The sequence below is a fragment of the Taeniopygia guttata genome, chromosome 4, assembly GCF_048771995.1.
Source record: "Taeniopygia guttata chromosome 4, bTaeGut7.mat, whole genome shotgun sequence".
Classification (NCBI taxonomy): Eukaryota; Metazoa; Chordata; class Aves; order Passeriformes; family Estrildidae; genus Taeniopygia; species Taeniopygia guttata.
In genome coordinates this window covers 47,275,050-47,291,085 of record NC_133028.1, presented here as the reverse complement: position 1 = coordinate 47,291,085, position 16,036 = coordinate 47,275,050, and the positions used below count along the sequence as shown (strand labels likewise).

The following is a 16,036-nucleotide window of genomic DNA, read 5'->3' as shown; positions in this document are numbered from 1 at the left end:
ATTCCTTTGAGGGCAATAAAATTTCACACCTACGCACATGAGGTTGGCTGTGTAAGACCAAAATTCTGGGGAAGCAATTCTTCTCACCTCCCAATCTTACATTTGATTCAGGGAAAAAAAAAAATCCTGAAAATTTTGCAATGTATGCAGTCTTTTACTTATTTTTTTTGAATTTGGATATTCTGTTCCCTGCTGGAAGAAATGCAGTACCTGGCCACTTCCTTCTGCTAACAATCAGAAATCTTTCATATAATGTCCCAAAATATACAGACACTAAAATTAAGTAATCATTTTTGTGGGTAAGGAAAAGTTGAACTATATAAACCTACACTATCAGAATCTATAAAGCGGACCAGATAGAAGACTTAATTTCAGGAAGAAAAATACTCAATCACTAAAACTTTAAAGAAAATGTTTAACTTATTAAACTACTCAGTGTTAACATTTACTGAGACTGACAGCAATTTTAAGAAACAATATTACCAGTGCTAGCTATTTGAAAGTATCTTAGATATGTACTTTGGACTTAAAAATTTTTCATCATACTGCATTACAGTAAGTGACCAAATGAATTAAAAAATAAAAATGCAAAATACTATGCAGCAATAATAAAATATTCTGGGTAAGAAGAGCAAATGAGTTTCACAAACCTTAATAATATCAAGGCAACCATGTTCCTCAGCCAATACAGTTACAATATCATCTACACAGCCTTTGGAAAACAAACAGAAGAATAAAAAGTTAAAGATTATTAATAAAGTGATAACTATTAAATAGGATAATACATAACTGTTCACTCAAATAAAAAGTACTTAATTTTGGCTTTTTACTGATGCTGCCACATCACTTGAAAGTGAATTAGCAAAATCAGATATGAAAATTATTATAACCTATGCAGACAGAAGCCTAGGAAAGTTAAGTAGCACATCTAAGGTAACAGTGAGTATCTATTTACAGGCCCAGTCCAGAGTGTAATACTCTACCAAATAAAGTAAAACAGTCTTTCAACTTATAAATAAAAAAAAAATTAAAAATAAGTCCTTGGAAGAACTTAACGGTACCTACATGAATCTTGAAGTAATTTTTGCCTCTGTTGCTCCTTGCAGATAATATTAACAGTATTTTAGAATTTCTTGTCACTACTTTATTGAACAAATAATTCTGAAATCAAGACCTGAATGCTTTTCAGCAGATAAACCAACAACTTGAATTCAGATTGAAGTGTATGGAGATGCCTCAGGTACCCTTGTTACCAAATCCCAAAAACAGACAGAATTTCAGCATTCAAGCACTAGCTGCTGAATGAAAAAGATATTTCTCCTGAGAGCAATTAATTTTAACAGTATTGCTTTTGCTCTGGATGATAACTTACTGTTAAGGCTTCAATTTGCAAACTCATGCCTTTTCCCTTCCCATGGTTTATACATAAACACCACCAGAAATCGAGTTTTAAAAGCTGCAAGGATAGTTCCACTTCTGGACTCATCTACATTAAGCCAAAATTCCACTTGTGCAGTGATGTTTTATAGTTTGAAGGTGAAACCAGAGACAAAAGCCCGAGTTCACTAAAGCACTTCTCATCTCTCTTTATTTCTGTCATCCTATTTGAGTCCTGCGTCTCCCGTCTTGGCCATTAGTACACAGGCACTGCACTCAATTCCTAACTCATTTTAGAAACCTCCTGCAACACAAACCAACAAATAAACATGAAAACGACCATCATTCTTGAGGATGTTTTCTTGTCTTTTATTTTTCTTTAATAGTTTGCCCTTACTCTAATATATTGCCTTACTCTAATATACTCTTCCCAAGTTTTTTCCCTGGCATACAGCTCCGTACTTTCCCTAGAGAAGCAACACTCTACAAATGTCTATTTACATCTGTAGATGAAAGATGACAAAGTGCTTTAGGTCTGACCATCATAAGCTGATTAGTCTGTAAAGCTCTTAATCACAGAGCTGCTTGGAAATTTGAAAAATTGATTTTGTGCTACTTACCTAACATAAGTATAAATTTCAATCTTTCTGCTATCTCCAAACTCTGAAATAATTTTCTCCCCTAAATAACAACAAAGTCAAATTACACTTGAATTTGAAAGAAACAGTTACTACATGAAAATATTTAGATAACATTGTATCCCATCTTTGTACAAAACCAGTGAAATAAGCTTCCACATGTGAATTTTAGACATATCAAAACTATATGTAAGAACAAAAAACCTTATTTACCCCAACTATGGCAGAAACAGTTTCACATCACAATATAGCCAAAATATATCACTGATAGCTTCTCTTAAATGGAACTGCCTTGCAGTCAAATTTTTGTGGCTCCACAGGTAACTATCCTTCATGGTTAACACATATACCAAGTATCCTTAATACTGAAATGCATCCTATTCCTTGAACAACCAGTACTGTCCAGGTAGGAATGCTAGCATATTCTGATATGTGGGTTTGGGTAATGGGCAGGGTGTAATTAGCCCCACATTCAAGAGCAATCAAGTTAATGGAACTATTCTCCCAGAGTCAAAATCAAGAGAATTATTCTTCTACATACCATGCAAAGCTCAAATAATATGATACCAAGAGACCACAGATCTGATTTAGGGCCAGAAGGCAGCGGCTTCTCACACTGGGTGTGATCACTTGGTTTGCCTATTCCCTGTGCAATTACTTCAGGTGCCAGATATGATGGGTACCTAGAAAGACATAGCAACATTAGATACTATCCTTCTGTCCAAAAAGTGTGACTTCCCGTCACACAATCAGAATAATTTGGCATTCTAAGAAACTGGAATACTGCCTATTTTATTCATTCAAAATCTACACATTGCAGTTTCACTCCAGTGCAGTACAGAAAAGGTCAAATCCCAATCACTAGCTCTATCATTTTGTGAAAGGAAACCTCAGCTTTCAAACTGGTATGTTTACATATCTTAGAGAAAACACAGATTGAGTTTCAGCATTAGGATATTAACTAAGGGTATCCTGGACTCACACTTTGGGATGGTGGCAGTCATCTTTTCCACTGATAGTATATTTCCATCAAATAACTTTTGACTTTGAAAAAAAAGTAACAAAAGCATTAAGAACCTATATTACCTTCTACTAGATGATTTAAAAATAATACTATTACTCTTCTTTTTGCCAACACTTCAGTATAATACCTAAAAAAGCATGCAATCACGTTTTGAAAGTAAACATCAGTTCCTTTTGGCCATGTCTTTAAGCCTCAGTATTTAATTTGAAAACAACCTGACACCTCAAAAAACCAAAAAGTGACAAAAATCCCACTATAAAAAAAAAAACAGTGGTTTGTAATACATTACAATCACTTGAAAATAAATCATAAAATCATAAAGAGACAGAAACCTTACATTGGTGGGCAACAGCAAAGCACTGATTGTGCATTTTCCTAAATTTGAAATTAGGAATCCAAGTCATAGGAAAGTATTAGTATCTGAAGGCAAATCTAGGGAATAAAGACTCAAATCACAGAGTTAGGCTAACATGCTGCCATGGTACACATTCTCTATTTTTCATTCATCTCACCTAGTTAGATGACAACCTCTTTAGTGACGTTATCAGAAGGTTCTGTATAAGGGGTGATCTAAACACGATTTATTTCCTGAAAAAATAAGTCTCTGATGTATTTGTATTGTGTAGCTACATCCTTACCCTATAGGAAAATCAACATCAACACCTTGAGCAGTCATGTGGTAGAGTCCAAATTTAGCCAACTTCACATGTCCCTACAAAGGGAAAAATAAATGATCAAGAGCAGCAGAATCCAACTTTGGAAGAATCTGTGTTTAAGTTAAAAATGTTAAAAACAAAATTAAAAAAAAATTTCAAGCTGTGTTAGCTGTCAGAGGACAGAAACCTCTAAAATGCACCTTCTGAGATTTCTACCTCATCTCTTTCGCAGAAGTTAAAGAGGTGTTTATTTCTAATGCTTTTACTTCTCAAGAGCATTAAGTAAATCACTTTGTTTGGAACACATCAGAACTTTTTAAGCTACAGCATTATTTTAAGTAAATTAAAAAGGCTTAAATACTCCACTGAACATTTTTTCTGTTTGAAAACTGTTCAAAATCCTATTTGACTCCTAGAACTCCCTAAACATGACCAATATTCCCACAACTCCTCCCTTTACCCAGTCTGTGCTGCATACCTCCCATCAATTCATTACCATCTTGCCCTCCTTAACAGTATTAAAATGGATTTTAAACAGTTTTAACAGGTACTTTATTTTTATTTCTGAAACAGAAAGCTAACACCAAAACAACAAAAAATTAGGCACAGAAGTTAAACTGAGGCCTTATTTCTGCTGAATACTGAATTACACTCAGCCAGCCTCCAGATGGTGCAACAGAGAAGGCTCCATCAGAAAGTTTTCAAAGGGCAGGGGAGAGTTTAGAAGTTTATTATCTCACAGCCCTCTTCTGTTCTTTTATTGATTTTAGGAGTATCTTAAAATCCTAGAGTACTTTTGCATGTTAGAGCATTATTATGATTTTCATTTGTTTACAAGCATATAAAAAGATACGTGTTCCTTCTTTTTGGTGTTCCTTATTTTTGTCCTCTCCTTTTTTTGCCTTCTATTAGGAGGATCTAGTTATTCTACCAAAACTGAGTAAAAAAGGATTAACAGAGGGGTTATATAGATGGGTTAAATTCTTTAGCTGTTGGTTCTGATGAAGAAACTGCTCTGAGGACAACAGCAGTTATTAATTTCTCTCAACTTTTATGACCAAAATTGTATTCCTCTCTGCCAACCTAATATTCTGTGGTAACAGAATTGACAGATACTTAAATTTGAATATTTTAACATGAACAAAAGAAAAAAAAAAAATCTTGGTTTCTTAAAAGACAAGTATCATATCACCATGGAACACAATATTACTGACAGCTAATTAGCCATAAGAAGTATTCATCTATTCAAATAGCTAGGAAGGTCGTGTGAGTAATTAATGATGACAAGTAGACTTAGATTACCACTTTGAGAAGGGAGAAAAAGTGTGGTTTGGAATAGAATACAAAAATAAATTCAGCAAAACATTTGAAACTTAAGAAATGAGGGAAAATTGTAGTTAAAAAAAATAAACAAATCAAACAGCTTTCCAGATCTGCAATTTTTTTCCCCATCGAAAGGACTCTGACTGCCCAGTCTCCATCTATGAGAAAGCACAGCACTTGCTAGCAGCAAACAAGCCCATAGATTCATTCCTGTAGCTGTACCTTTCGATCCAAAAGAATATTGCAAGGAGAGAGTGCTCGGTGGACCATTCCATGTTTATTCATATACTGCAAACCTTGCAAAACCTCATATGCTATGCATAAGATCCTTGAAGAACTGAAAAAAAACCAAACAAACCAACATGTTATAGTGAGTGCTTTCCTTTTTAATCTGGAAAAATGTAGTGTTCCACAGCTATTCCAAACAAAAGTGAGACATTTACAATTCCAGAACAGTTTAAGGGATCAGCATTGAATATGGTGGGGTATGTTCAGTGCCATACACACATCTTCTCAAAATCCCACAATTAGGTTTCTTCACACTGAACTGGTCCTTAGGAAGTGTAGAAAACACTGACAAAGTATAAAATACTCTCCTCAGCAGAAACTCACCTAACTGGGAAATAAAGAATCTCAACCCTCTCTTATTTTTATTTGCTCTTCTTAAGTGTCCTACTGATATTCATTAAAAAAAAAAAAAAAAATCACCTGAACAAAAGGTTTTCAAAACTCAGATAGTAACTAGAGCTTATTCAGAAGATAGCAGAGAGGTCTAACTAGATTGTACCTATAGTCTTCAGTCATCTCAAAATCTAAAATAAGAAAAAAAAAAAAGCAGCAATTTGTATTTTCAGCACATTTTGTTTTACAACCTTGGCAGTAACAACCTTACCATTTTTTGTAGAGAAACAACAAAGCTGACCATGCAAAACATTTTGACATAACTATGTATTTTGACAAAAATTACCATTTCGTCCATAGACTGATAGCCTTAAAGAGGAGTTTCTATGAATAAGCACAGATCACCATAACAGGCTTCCAAAGTGCCCTCTAAATAAGAACAAAAGGCACAGACCTCATGTCTCATGTCACCTAGAGAGATTCCATTTAACTTTCTATTCTTCCTCATTCTGTCCACTCTCCCTCAGCCATTTCAGGTCTTTTGGTAACTTTTCCTCTGCAGGCACTGGTTTTTACACAATGTCCAAAAATCAAAACATATCTGCTTATAAAGACCTAACTTTACAACCCATTTTTTTTGTATTTCATTGCTAAAGAAAAACATACAACATACAAGTCTTAACAACACATAATATACAAGACTTCTGGAGGATATTCACTACCTTCTCTTGCTTATTAAAAACTTGTGTAACTGAAAAATGAGAAGGAGAATGTCAGACTGACGACAGCAACAAGCCAACTGTCTGACTAAACACCGAAAGTAATTTATTTATTCAACTTCATCAGCTGCTATTCATATCTGATGGAATGACAAAAATTTGTTTTACAGGAGTAAATAGCTAGATTTTGACAAAAGTCACATAACAAATTCTGAGATTAGTGCAACACAGAAATACTGAAAAAAGCCATGACTAAGGTACCCTGGCTGGAGCTATTCTCTAGATTCTCCCCTTTTTCCTAGAAGAGCTCTGTACTAATTCACAATAGTTGTGAATATACACTTTTAAGATAAATTTTAAGCACAAATGGCATCTATTCTAACATGTCCATGCTGCTGTATCTTAAATCATAATATTTGAAAGTGATTCTCAAGGTCTTAGCAATTTGATCAAAACCACGTGGCTAATAACCACAAAACCAAAACAAAACCCCACAACCATCTAGCTCCTCCCTCCCTAGCTCCTCCCACCCACAAGTTACATACACCACAGCTGTGTACCTATTAGCTTTGTACCTTTCAGTCATTCTTGGGCAGAAATACCAATGTAGCAAAAAAAATTACAAGTCTTCAGCTTTCTTGTATATTTTTTTGCCTTCAATGCTAATACTAGTGATAGTGGTGGCAAACAGAATCCCCTCTCTCATTTTCTGCTCAGTTTTGCAAAACAAGACATGAAAAATAAATGATGAAGTATTCATGTTTCCAGTAAGGAAACAATTGCACGTGAACAATTAGCACATTATGAGGTATTCTAGCCTAAAAATTACTTCTCTGTTAAAAAAATAGAAGCAAATATGGCATATTAAAAAACCAGAAGTAACAATTAATAAAAGTGAAATTTGGTGGCCGTTTGCTGGAGGCAGGCAGTGTGCTCTGCTGGCACCAGGGGGCCTCAGACACCCATTTATTCTCCATGTTCTCTTGCAATTCATTAAAAAGACATCCCAAAACTCAGGCAAAGACATGAAATTACTGCTTTGGGATTCTTTGCTCTTCAAGATAAACCCTTCCCGTCATTCCAACGATCAGGATCACAGGAGTAGAAAGTATTTTTCAATGAGCATTCAATACTCAGTGCTCTTAAGCTCTTTCTTTGCCAATTAGCTGAAAGTGTTTTTCAATAGACTAGCTGGTGTTGACCTAAAATAAGTGTAGCCCTTTTAACTACTGGACCTCTTGAACTGCAGAGGTATCAGCACCCTCCTTTAGCAGGAGGTGAAGAAAAAAAACCCAACAGCAAAAGTACTAGAAAGAACACAGGCAATGAAGTCGCCAAATGTAAATGTGGCAGGTTTGACACCATTCACACCACACCATGGACCTAAGGAGGGCCATAATGTTAGCTGTGTGGCATGAAGCAGCCTCTTCATCTCAACAGCTGATTATCATGGTTGTTCATATTACAGTAAAACAAATCATTCCCCTGCTTAAGGCAATACTCTAGGATGCAGCAGGTAATAGCAGAAGTGTGAGATTCACTTGAGTTTCCTAGCTCTTCAAAAAAGACTTGTTTTAAGGTTATTTTCCTCTCCACCAGCAAGAAAATAAACATAATTTTTTTTGCAAAAGGAACACATGTTCAAGAAACTGTCTGCATTTTAATCCTCAGTCTAGATACCAAAAATCTATTCATCTGTAGACTAGTCAGCTAAGCCTCTGAACAGGGGCTCTCTTTAAGAGAAAGGATTGCACACAGGTATAAAATCAAACTGGTTAAATTCAATGGTTGTCCTGGTTTGGAGAAGAACCAGCCATGAAAAGAGGTCATTTTGTGTTCCTTCATACTAGAAATAATGAATGAAAAGACTGTAAGGATTAAAACCAATACCAGATTTGGGGCATATAACTTGAATGCATAGAAAAGGAAGCACTAAGGAGAACTGTATTCCTCCCTCAGATCCATCCTGTAAATAGGATGAGGAAAAAAAGGATCTCTACAAGTTGATACGAGCAAGTTCAGCCAACAGTACAAAACCCAGCATGGTTAACAGGCATGTGCATGGCATTTGTGGGTGGAGAGAGAAGGGAAGTCAACTTAAAAACCCACAAAAAGGAGGATTGTTTTATTACCTCCAGAACTTGTCAGACCAAAAGCTATACCAGACAAATGACTAATTTCCACACTGTAATAGTACACAGGTGGCTGCATTGTGCCTTCACAAAAACATTACCTTTTCCACTTAGCAGCCAGCCTGATCTCCAGTCTATTGAATTCTTATTGTTAAGGACACAAAACCATTTTCTGGACGTTTATTCAGGAATAATGAACCTAGCCTGTCAGGAAACAGATGTTTTACCAGACTTTCAATCTCTTGTGGTTCTGCAAACCCAGTGATGAAATAATCTGATTGCTTAGGAGATTGTTGTCTCTTTTTGGATTCAGTCAGGTTGGGTGGGGAAGAAAAGCTTCTTAGTGCACCCACTACGCTCCCTGATCCAAATGAGAACAGCTTCTGGGCCAGGGTGAAAGGGATAGTACTAGAAGAAGTCGGCATACCCAGAGCCTTACCTTTTCCAAAAGGATCAGATTTTAGCAGAGAGAGTGCGAAAGATGGACTATCAAGAACCAAATAAAGACAATAAGCCCTGAAAACAATCAGGGGATCAGAGAGCTAAGAGTGAGCATACTCACCCAGTAGGGACCCAGCAGTACCTGGGAAGAAAGTGTTGATTAGAACTGCCCAAGCCATAGGTCAACAGAATCTCAAGATCAAACAAAAGAATTGCTTCATTTAAAAGCAAAAACTTTAGGACAAAAATGTAGTATGCTGAATTCCTGCTGAAATAACCCTGACAATATTACCTATAGATTACTCAGTTCAAGTGGCTAATTTTTAACTTATGGTTTGTGATTAATGGGAATGATAATACAGCTGCTTGTAGAAGTGGGAACTGGACTCCAAGATAGGCTGCTCTAGGAACAAACAATTATTGCAACTAATTATTTCAATTTTAAACAAAATTACTGGTCTTCCTAATCATACAAATAGTCATATTAGCTCAGACTAAAAATTATTTCAGACCCACTATCCTTTTTCCAAAAAAAAAAAAAAAAAAAAAAAAAGGCAGCATATGCCTAGGAGCAAGGGAATACAAAGCAAGCACATATGAAATTTTCTTTGATATTTTCCTGGCTTTCAACTTCCTCTAATCCAAGATTTCTTCTGGGTGAAACAAAAGTTTGCCTCCTGAGCATCATGTCTGGTAATATCATCTACTAGATCCTGTGGCATTCCACAGACATCAAGAATTCTGTTGGTAAAATCTCCTTGCTATTTTATCATTGCTCGACTCTGGAGCAGGAAAAGCAATTGTGGAAAAATGCATTTGACAGCCAGCAGCATGGTAGTTGCTACATACACCACAGACTGTTGAAGGGAAAATAAAAACTCCTTCATGCATGACATATTGAATACTGAAGAAAATGAGAAGTACACATCACACAGTTGGAAATCAGAGATGGGTGGGGCCAGGAGGCTTGACTTATTAAACTGTCTGATCAAAAAAATTCCAACATGAGAAAAGAAACAACGAAGTGATGAATTTTCGGCATTCATGTCAATATGATGGAAGTTACAGGTTTAAAGGAAAATACAGTTTCCTTCCAGTTTAAAGGAAAATCAATGCCAATCTGCACACAAATTCACTCCATTATCTTTAAGAGAAGTGCATTCATGGCATTAACTGGAAATACATCTTCTTCGTCTTTTTTCAGTGCTACAGTGAAATAGTTTAATATGAAAAGAGTAATTTGGTATCTGAAAAGATCTTCCTGTTTTCTTACTGTGTTCTGTCCTACCTTCTAGACTACATCATCTCCCCTTTTGATACAGAGGCAGCTATTACAGAGTAGGTAATCAGCACATAGTGATTGTGCTGGTTTTGTAATAATTAATTTTTGGTAAAGAATGTGGGCATCAATCCTGCTTCCTCTTGTAGGTGCACTGGCATCTGGCCAGTGTCAACCCATCACATTTATGTACCTGTACATCACATTTATGTACCTGTACAGCAAAAAGAGCAGGCTGGAGCAAAATGAAGGCAGAAGCAAAATCTTGAGGAAAGGAGAAATTTTTCTGGCTGTTTCAAATATATTTGTGGTATTTTTAACTGGTTATAGCCAGCTGTAAATTTAATTTCCTTTTATGCTTTTGTATCAGTCAACACAGAGCTCCTAATCCAGTTTTTAGAAGGAAGAAAGCTGTGCTTGGAAAATACATTCAGTATTTAATGGACTATTTTGACTAAGAATGTGAAGTGAACAGAGGCCCTACCAGAATCTGAAAACAAAACAGGACTGGAATCAGAAAGCAAGCCTCATCATGTACTTAACTGCACAGAGTCCTGCAATTTTGTAGGTACTAGAGATATGCATGTGGATTAGTACTATGACATGTTTATTGCAGTGGCAATTTAATGAAAGAGGAAATCAATAACAAAAACTGGAACCAGAATCATTTTGACTTCTCTTAGGAAGGCAGAGCAAGACCAAAGAGAGCAAGAGCATGCTGATGATACCATGTTTCTGAGTTTCTCTTTCCTTAGACTTACAGTTCACGGGTACATACACTGCAATAAGTCCTTTATTAAATTGGTGCATCTTGTTCCAACATTGTCATATTCCTGTAAAAAGTCAACTCTAAAGGAAGAGAACCTCAACAAGCAGGAGTCTTAAGAAGCTTGTAGTACTGATACACAGGAGTGAAAACATGGGTTCCTCTCCCAAAGCAGAGTGTCAGACAGGGTCTGCCCTGAGGAAGCACACCAGAGCAACACAAACCAGCAACGTCATCAATCACTATCCCTGCACTTGTGAAACTAATACACATTTGGAATCCAGGAAAGAGATTCATCACAAAAAATTGCGTCTGTTCAAAGTGAAAGGGAACCAGGTTGTGAACAGATGTAATGTTTCCGAACTCATAAAAGTGACAATATTTCAATACAAGCAAAACTATAAAACAAAGAAAATGACATTTGCAGTTAGTTCCATTACTGCCAACAACGTGGATAGACTGGTTAGAAGTGGTGTGGCCAAATGGTTCAGCAAAGGATAAAGTTTGGGTATAGACCCAGCTGAGACAATCACCACATTGACCTCAAGAAAGCCATCTGACCTCCTTATTCCTCAATCAACCAGCTGGAAAACAGGATAAAAAGCAGAACTGGGTTGAAAACCAGATGTGCAGATAAATTGGGTCTTCCTGGGTAAATAAATTACAAAATACCCTATACAGAACATAGAGAGTTTGATGCAGGTGGGAATGGTTTATTTAGCACTTTATTATGTGTTTGATTAAAAAATGGCACTGGGGACCAAGATTGTAAACACTGCCAATTTACTTGGAAATGCATTCACATTACCAGAATGAAATGAACTGGAAAGGAATGCAACAAACAGAGAATAAGACACACACACAAAAAGAATTTTATAGACAGAGTCCTCAGAAGTCTCTAACTCATTCACAAGGCTATTTCACACAGGATATCTTCAACAAATTCATCGCTCACCTGAGGAAACTCAGAAAGCTCTTTCATTCCTTTTTTAAAGTTCTAAGCTGCAAGCGTGACTTTAAAAGCAACACAGATGATGTTACACTTTTATGAAGGTCTCAACTTGTAATGTATGATAAAAGTCCATGAAAGAATAGATGAAAGCACAGATAAAGAACAACTTTATATACAGAGTAGATTGAATACAACAATTGTATCAGTCCTGTGATTTTTCAGATCATTATCACTTTGAATGATTTAAGCCATAAACCAAAAATTTTCAAACATTGCACCTTAATTCCTTTTGGACATCCAGCATTCATCCCAAAAAAATAGAGAGTAAATGATAAAAGCAGTTTTGAAAAGTAAGTATGCCTTATGAAGCGGTACTTTAATGAAACTTCTAGTGCCATCCTGTTTAATGCAAAGAATGGGAAAGACAATCCACATTCCTAGGTTTTGATCTTGCCCCTGATCAACTTTTTAAAACTTTTTTTTCATCTTAGCCTCAGCTAGCTCATTTGTAAAACATATAATAGTGATACTTTACATTGGACCAAAAAGTGCAATGAAATAAATTATTTCAATCACTAGATACAAAAATTAGGTAAAGTAGCTCTGATTTAAATATTTTACTTTATTTTTAAAGAAGACCTGTATCTATGGCATGAGAATAGAGTTTTACTTAACATCAGCCATGCCGACTTTCTCCTCCACACTGCAAGAGAAGTGATGAGTCCCTAACCTCATCATACAAGGAGATAGAGTCCCTCATTTTTACTGTGGTGCCCTGGGTGGATCAGAAAAACCTGATCAGTGAAAAATTTTTAAAGAAAAGCTGAAAATGAAGGGTAATTATTGATGCAGTTAACGTTGTTGCAGCTGTGTGGCAGCATAAACAGAACTGACAGCTCTATAACTAAATCATAACTAGCTATCAATAAACAATGCTTTCCTTGCAGTCAGAAATGATTGTTTTTTTAAATTAAATTCTGTTGGCATGTCTATGAGAGGCTTAAGCATTATTAACAAGCCACTTTCCTAATTAAAACCCCTTCTCCCCCATTTAAAAATTTTCAACAGAACTTTTAAAGCTATGAACAAATCTTGCAACACTGTACAGATTTTCTGAAGCTGGGCACTCTATGTAAATTATATGTTGCAACAGTGTTACTTTAACAAATAACTTGGCCATAACATATTTAAAAATAAAATCATGATATCTAAGGTGAAAAGCCTACCTAAGTATGTTTTAATGTTTCCCTCAAAAAATCTGAATCCCTCTATCAATGGTATAGACATTGCTAAAAAATGAAACAGAACGGGAAGTTTCAAGAAGACCAGCCTGTAAATTCAAGTGATCAAAGGGACTTTACAACTAGGCCAATAAGCAGTGGTGCTGCTAGGAATTTCACAGCTAACAACTGATCTTGCAAAAGCTGCTAGGAAGTACATCACTTTGATCTATAAACCAGTGCACATCATCACAACATGCAGAAAACACCTATCTGGAGAGGTAACCATAAACTTACGTGTAGACAAAGCAGATGCCTGTGAATATAAATTAGGAATTTATCAATCACCATACAATTAATACTAAATTTTCTTCAAAGTGATAAGAGAAATGTGATCACCAAAGTGGGAGAGAGGGCTGCAGTTGCATGTAGAAGAAAATCACACACCAAAATTTGTAAGACTAAAGACCAAGAGAAGCAGAACCAACTCTAAATATGCAGGACACACTCCCAAATATATAGGAAGGATGACTGGCAGAACATAAAATAAGTACTACTGGAAATACAAGAAATCACACTTTGCAGAGGCTGCATAGTGCTGATTACATAAAAATATCAGGCATTAGATAATAGTAGAAGAAAGACCAGTTCATACTTTGCTTGAAGAGCTCTCAAGTTTACCACCTAGACTTTTAAGAACCACCAAGGGCCACAGCTGCCACTGTTGACTGCACAGCACCAGTCCTGCAGTACTGGATACTCACAGCTAATTTACAGTATCAGTTCAGTCTACAGAGTGATGAGGAACAATATGCACAAGCCAACCTTTAGTAAGATGTATATTTCTAATCAATGAATGAAACCTTAAAACTAGCCTGATCTGCCAGCCTTCCAAACACTCCCATCATAACAATGCCCAATGCCCTGGTACCTATTTAGCTACATACCCAAGAAGAGAATATCTGTATGCAGAGAAGAAATAAATCTCAAACCAGAATGACATTAGAGATGTTTGCAAGCTTATCAGTGAATCTAAATAAACCAGCTGTCTGATCCCTAATGAGTGACAAATGCTCCCTTGAAGACATTGCTCAGTAGTCCAAAAGCAAGAACTTGCACTTAAGAAAATAAAGTCCCTTTCCAGAAGGATGCACTATAAAGCAAGTCTAACAAGTGCTCACTCTTCCTTTATTTTCTTTCTAGAAGCAGGATGAAGTGTCAAACACTGCATTTTGTTAGAATAACCATATACTAACCACATCTTGTTCTCACAGTCTACAGCAATTTTTATGCTAAACACAACTATCATAAATCAACATTTGGATTAATAATGTGCTTTAAATCCCTTAAGATTTGCACAGTACAACTTTGACATTTGGGTTTTCAGCCATTAGCTCATCAGTACTAATTTGCTCATTAATGCAGAATGGAGTTTTAACATGACTCTTACACAATTCCTTGCAGAAATATCTTTGCAGGATGAAGCCACCCTCCCGCTGAGGATGGTGTTTTGTCTGCTTGAAATTCAACATTCTCTTTCACTAGAAACTGTAGACTCAAAACTCTCCAGTACTTTTGTTCTCAATTAACTCAGCATAACTCATCTTCTGTTTAAGATCTTTAATACTGCTTTTAGCACGGAAATCTGTATGAAGTGTCTACAAGGAACTACAGAAAAAGCACAGTTACAAAAAGGTTGAAATAATCATGCACTTTTTCCCCATCAACAGACTTTATATTGTCATGGTCTAAGCCCAGCTGGAAATTAAACACCATGCAGCCACTCATTCAGCCTCCCTCTCTCCCCCCCACCACAGTGGATTGGGAAGAAGAATCAAAGTAAAACTTGTAGGTTGAGCTAAGATTAGTGGCATAATAGACAATAAAGTAAAATACAGTAATAATGGTAATTATCATTTACCATTATTATTATCATTAATACTGGTAAAAAAATGGGAAAACCCAGTGATGCACAGTGCAATTGCTCACCAGCCACTGACCAATGCCAGGCCCCCTTCCCAGACCCAGTCTGGCCTTCAGTCCAGGTAATTCCCCCAGCTGATGCTGGCCATGACGTGGTGTGGAACATCCCACTGGTCAGTCTGGGTCACCTCTCCCAGCTTCTCTTGGGTACCTCCTCACTGGCAGAGCACGAGCCAAGGAAAAATATCCTTGACTCAGGATAAACACGACTTAGCAAAAAACCTAAAACATCAGTTTTATCAACACCACTCTCATTCCAAATCCAAAACATGTACTGGAACAGCTGCTGAAAGGAAATTAACTCTACCCTAGTTGAAATCAGGACAATTACATACAACTATCATATCCACATTTTAATAACAGGCAGACACTATCAAACTCAAAGAGCAGGATTCTTCACTTTTTTTTCCCCCCAGAAGACAAGATAAGAAACAAGCATGCACTCACTGTTATGTTTCACATAGGAGGAAACATATGTGTTCTGAAATGTCCTTGTGCTGCCATCAAACAGTGCAGCCAACTATGCAAGAAAAGAATTTGGTTCCATACCTAAAAAGATCACTCAAACATCTTGAGCAACAATGTTCACCTCTAATGCCTCATGCAAGCTGCACCCCTTTTCCATTCCAAACAATTGTTTTCTTGTGAGAGTAAAGGCAATCACAGGAGACAACCTATGCTAAAAGGAACAGTACAGGAAGATTTGCAGTCAGGCTAAGAATTACTTACAGAAATAAACCAGTGCTTCTGTATGAAGAAAAGCATAATTGGACAATATATAAACAATTCCAGACCAACAGATAATCTTTCATCATACCTTTGCAAGCAAAGCATTATCAAGAACATAAAGAAAAAGTCTATAGACACTAAATGTCCAAACTACAGAACTTCGCACATGCTTAGGG

The 16,036-nt window shown here is 36.4% G+C and overlaps 1 protein-coding gene across 1 annotated transcript in view; it reads right to left on the bottom strand.

Moving 5' to 3' along the window:
• The window catches only part of TBCK (TBC1 domain containing kinase), an 88,840-nt gene that overhangs the window by 62,362 nt on the left and 10,442 nt on the right, over nucleotides 1-16,036 (bottom strand). Inside the window, exons 4-8 of the mRNA XM_002196650.6 lie at nucleotides 5,241-5,355; nucleotides 3,678-3,751; nucleotides 2,557-2,698; nucleotides 1,998-2,058; nucleotides 651-712 (exon numbers count right to left, since the gene is read on the bottom strand). Coding sequence (XP_002196686.4) covers nucleotides 651-712; nucleotides 1,998-2,058; nucleotides 2,557-2,698; nucleotides 3,678-3,751; nucleotides 5,241-5,355 — 454 coding nt within the window. The remainder of the gene's footprint in view (nucleotides 1-650; nucleotides 713-1,997; nucleotides 2,059-2,556; nucleotides 2,699-3,677; nucleotides 3,752-5,240; nucleotides 5,356-16,036) is intronic.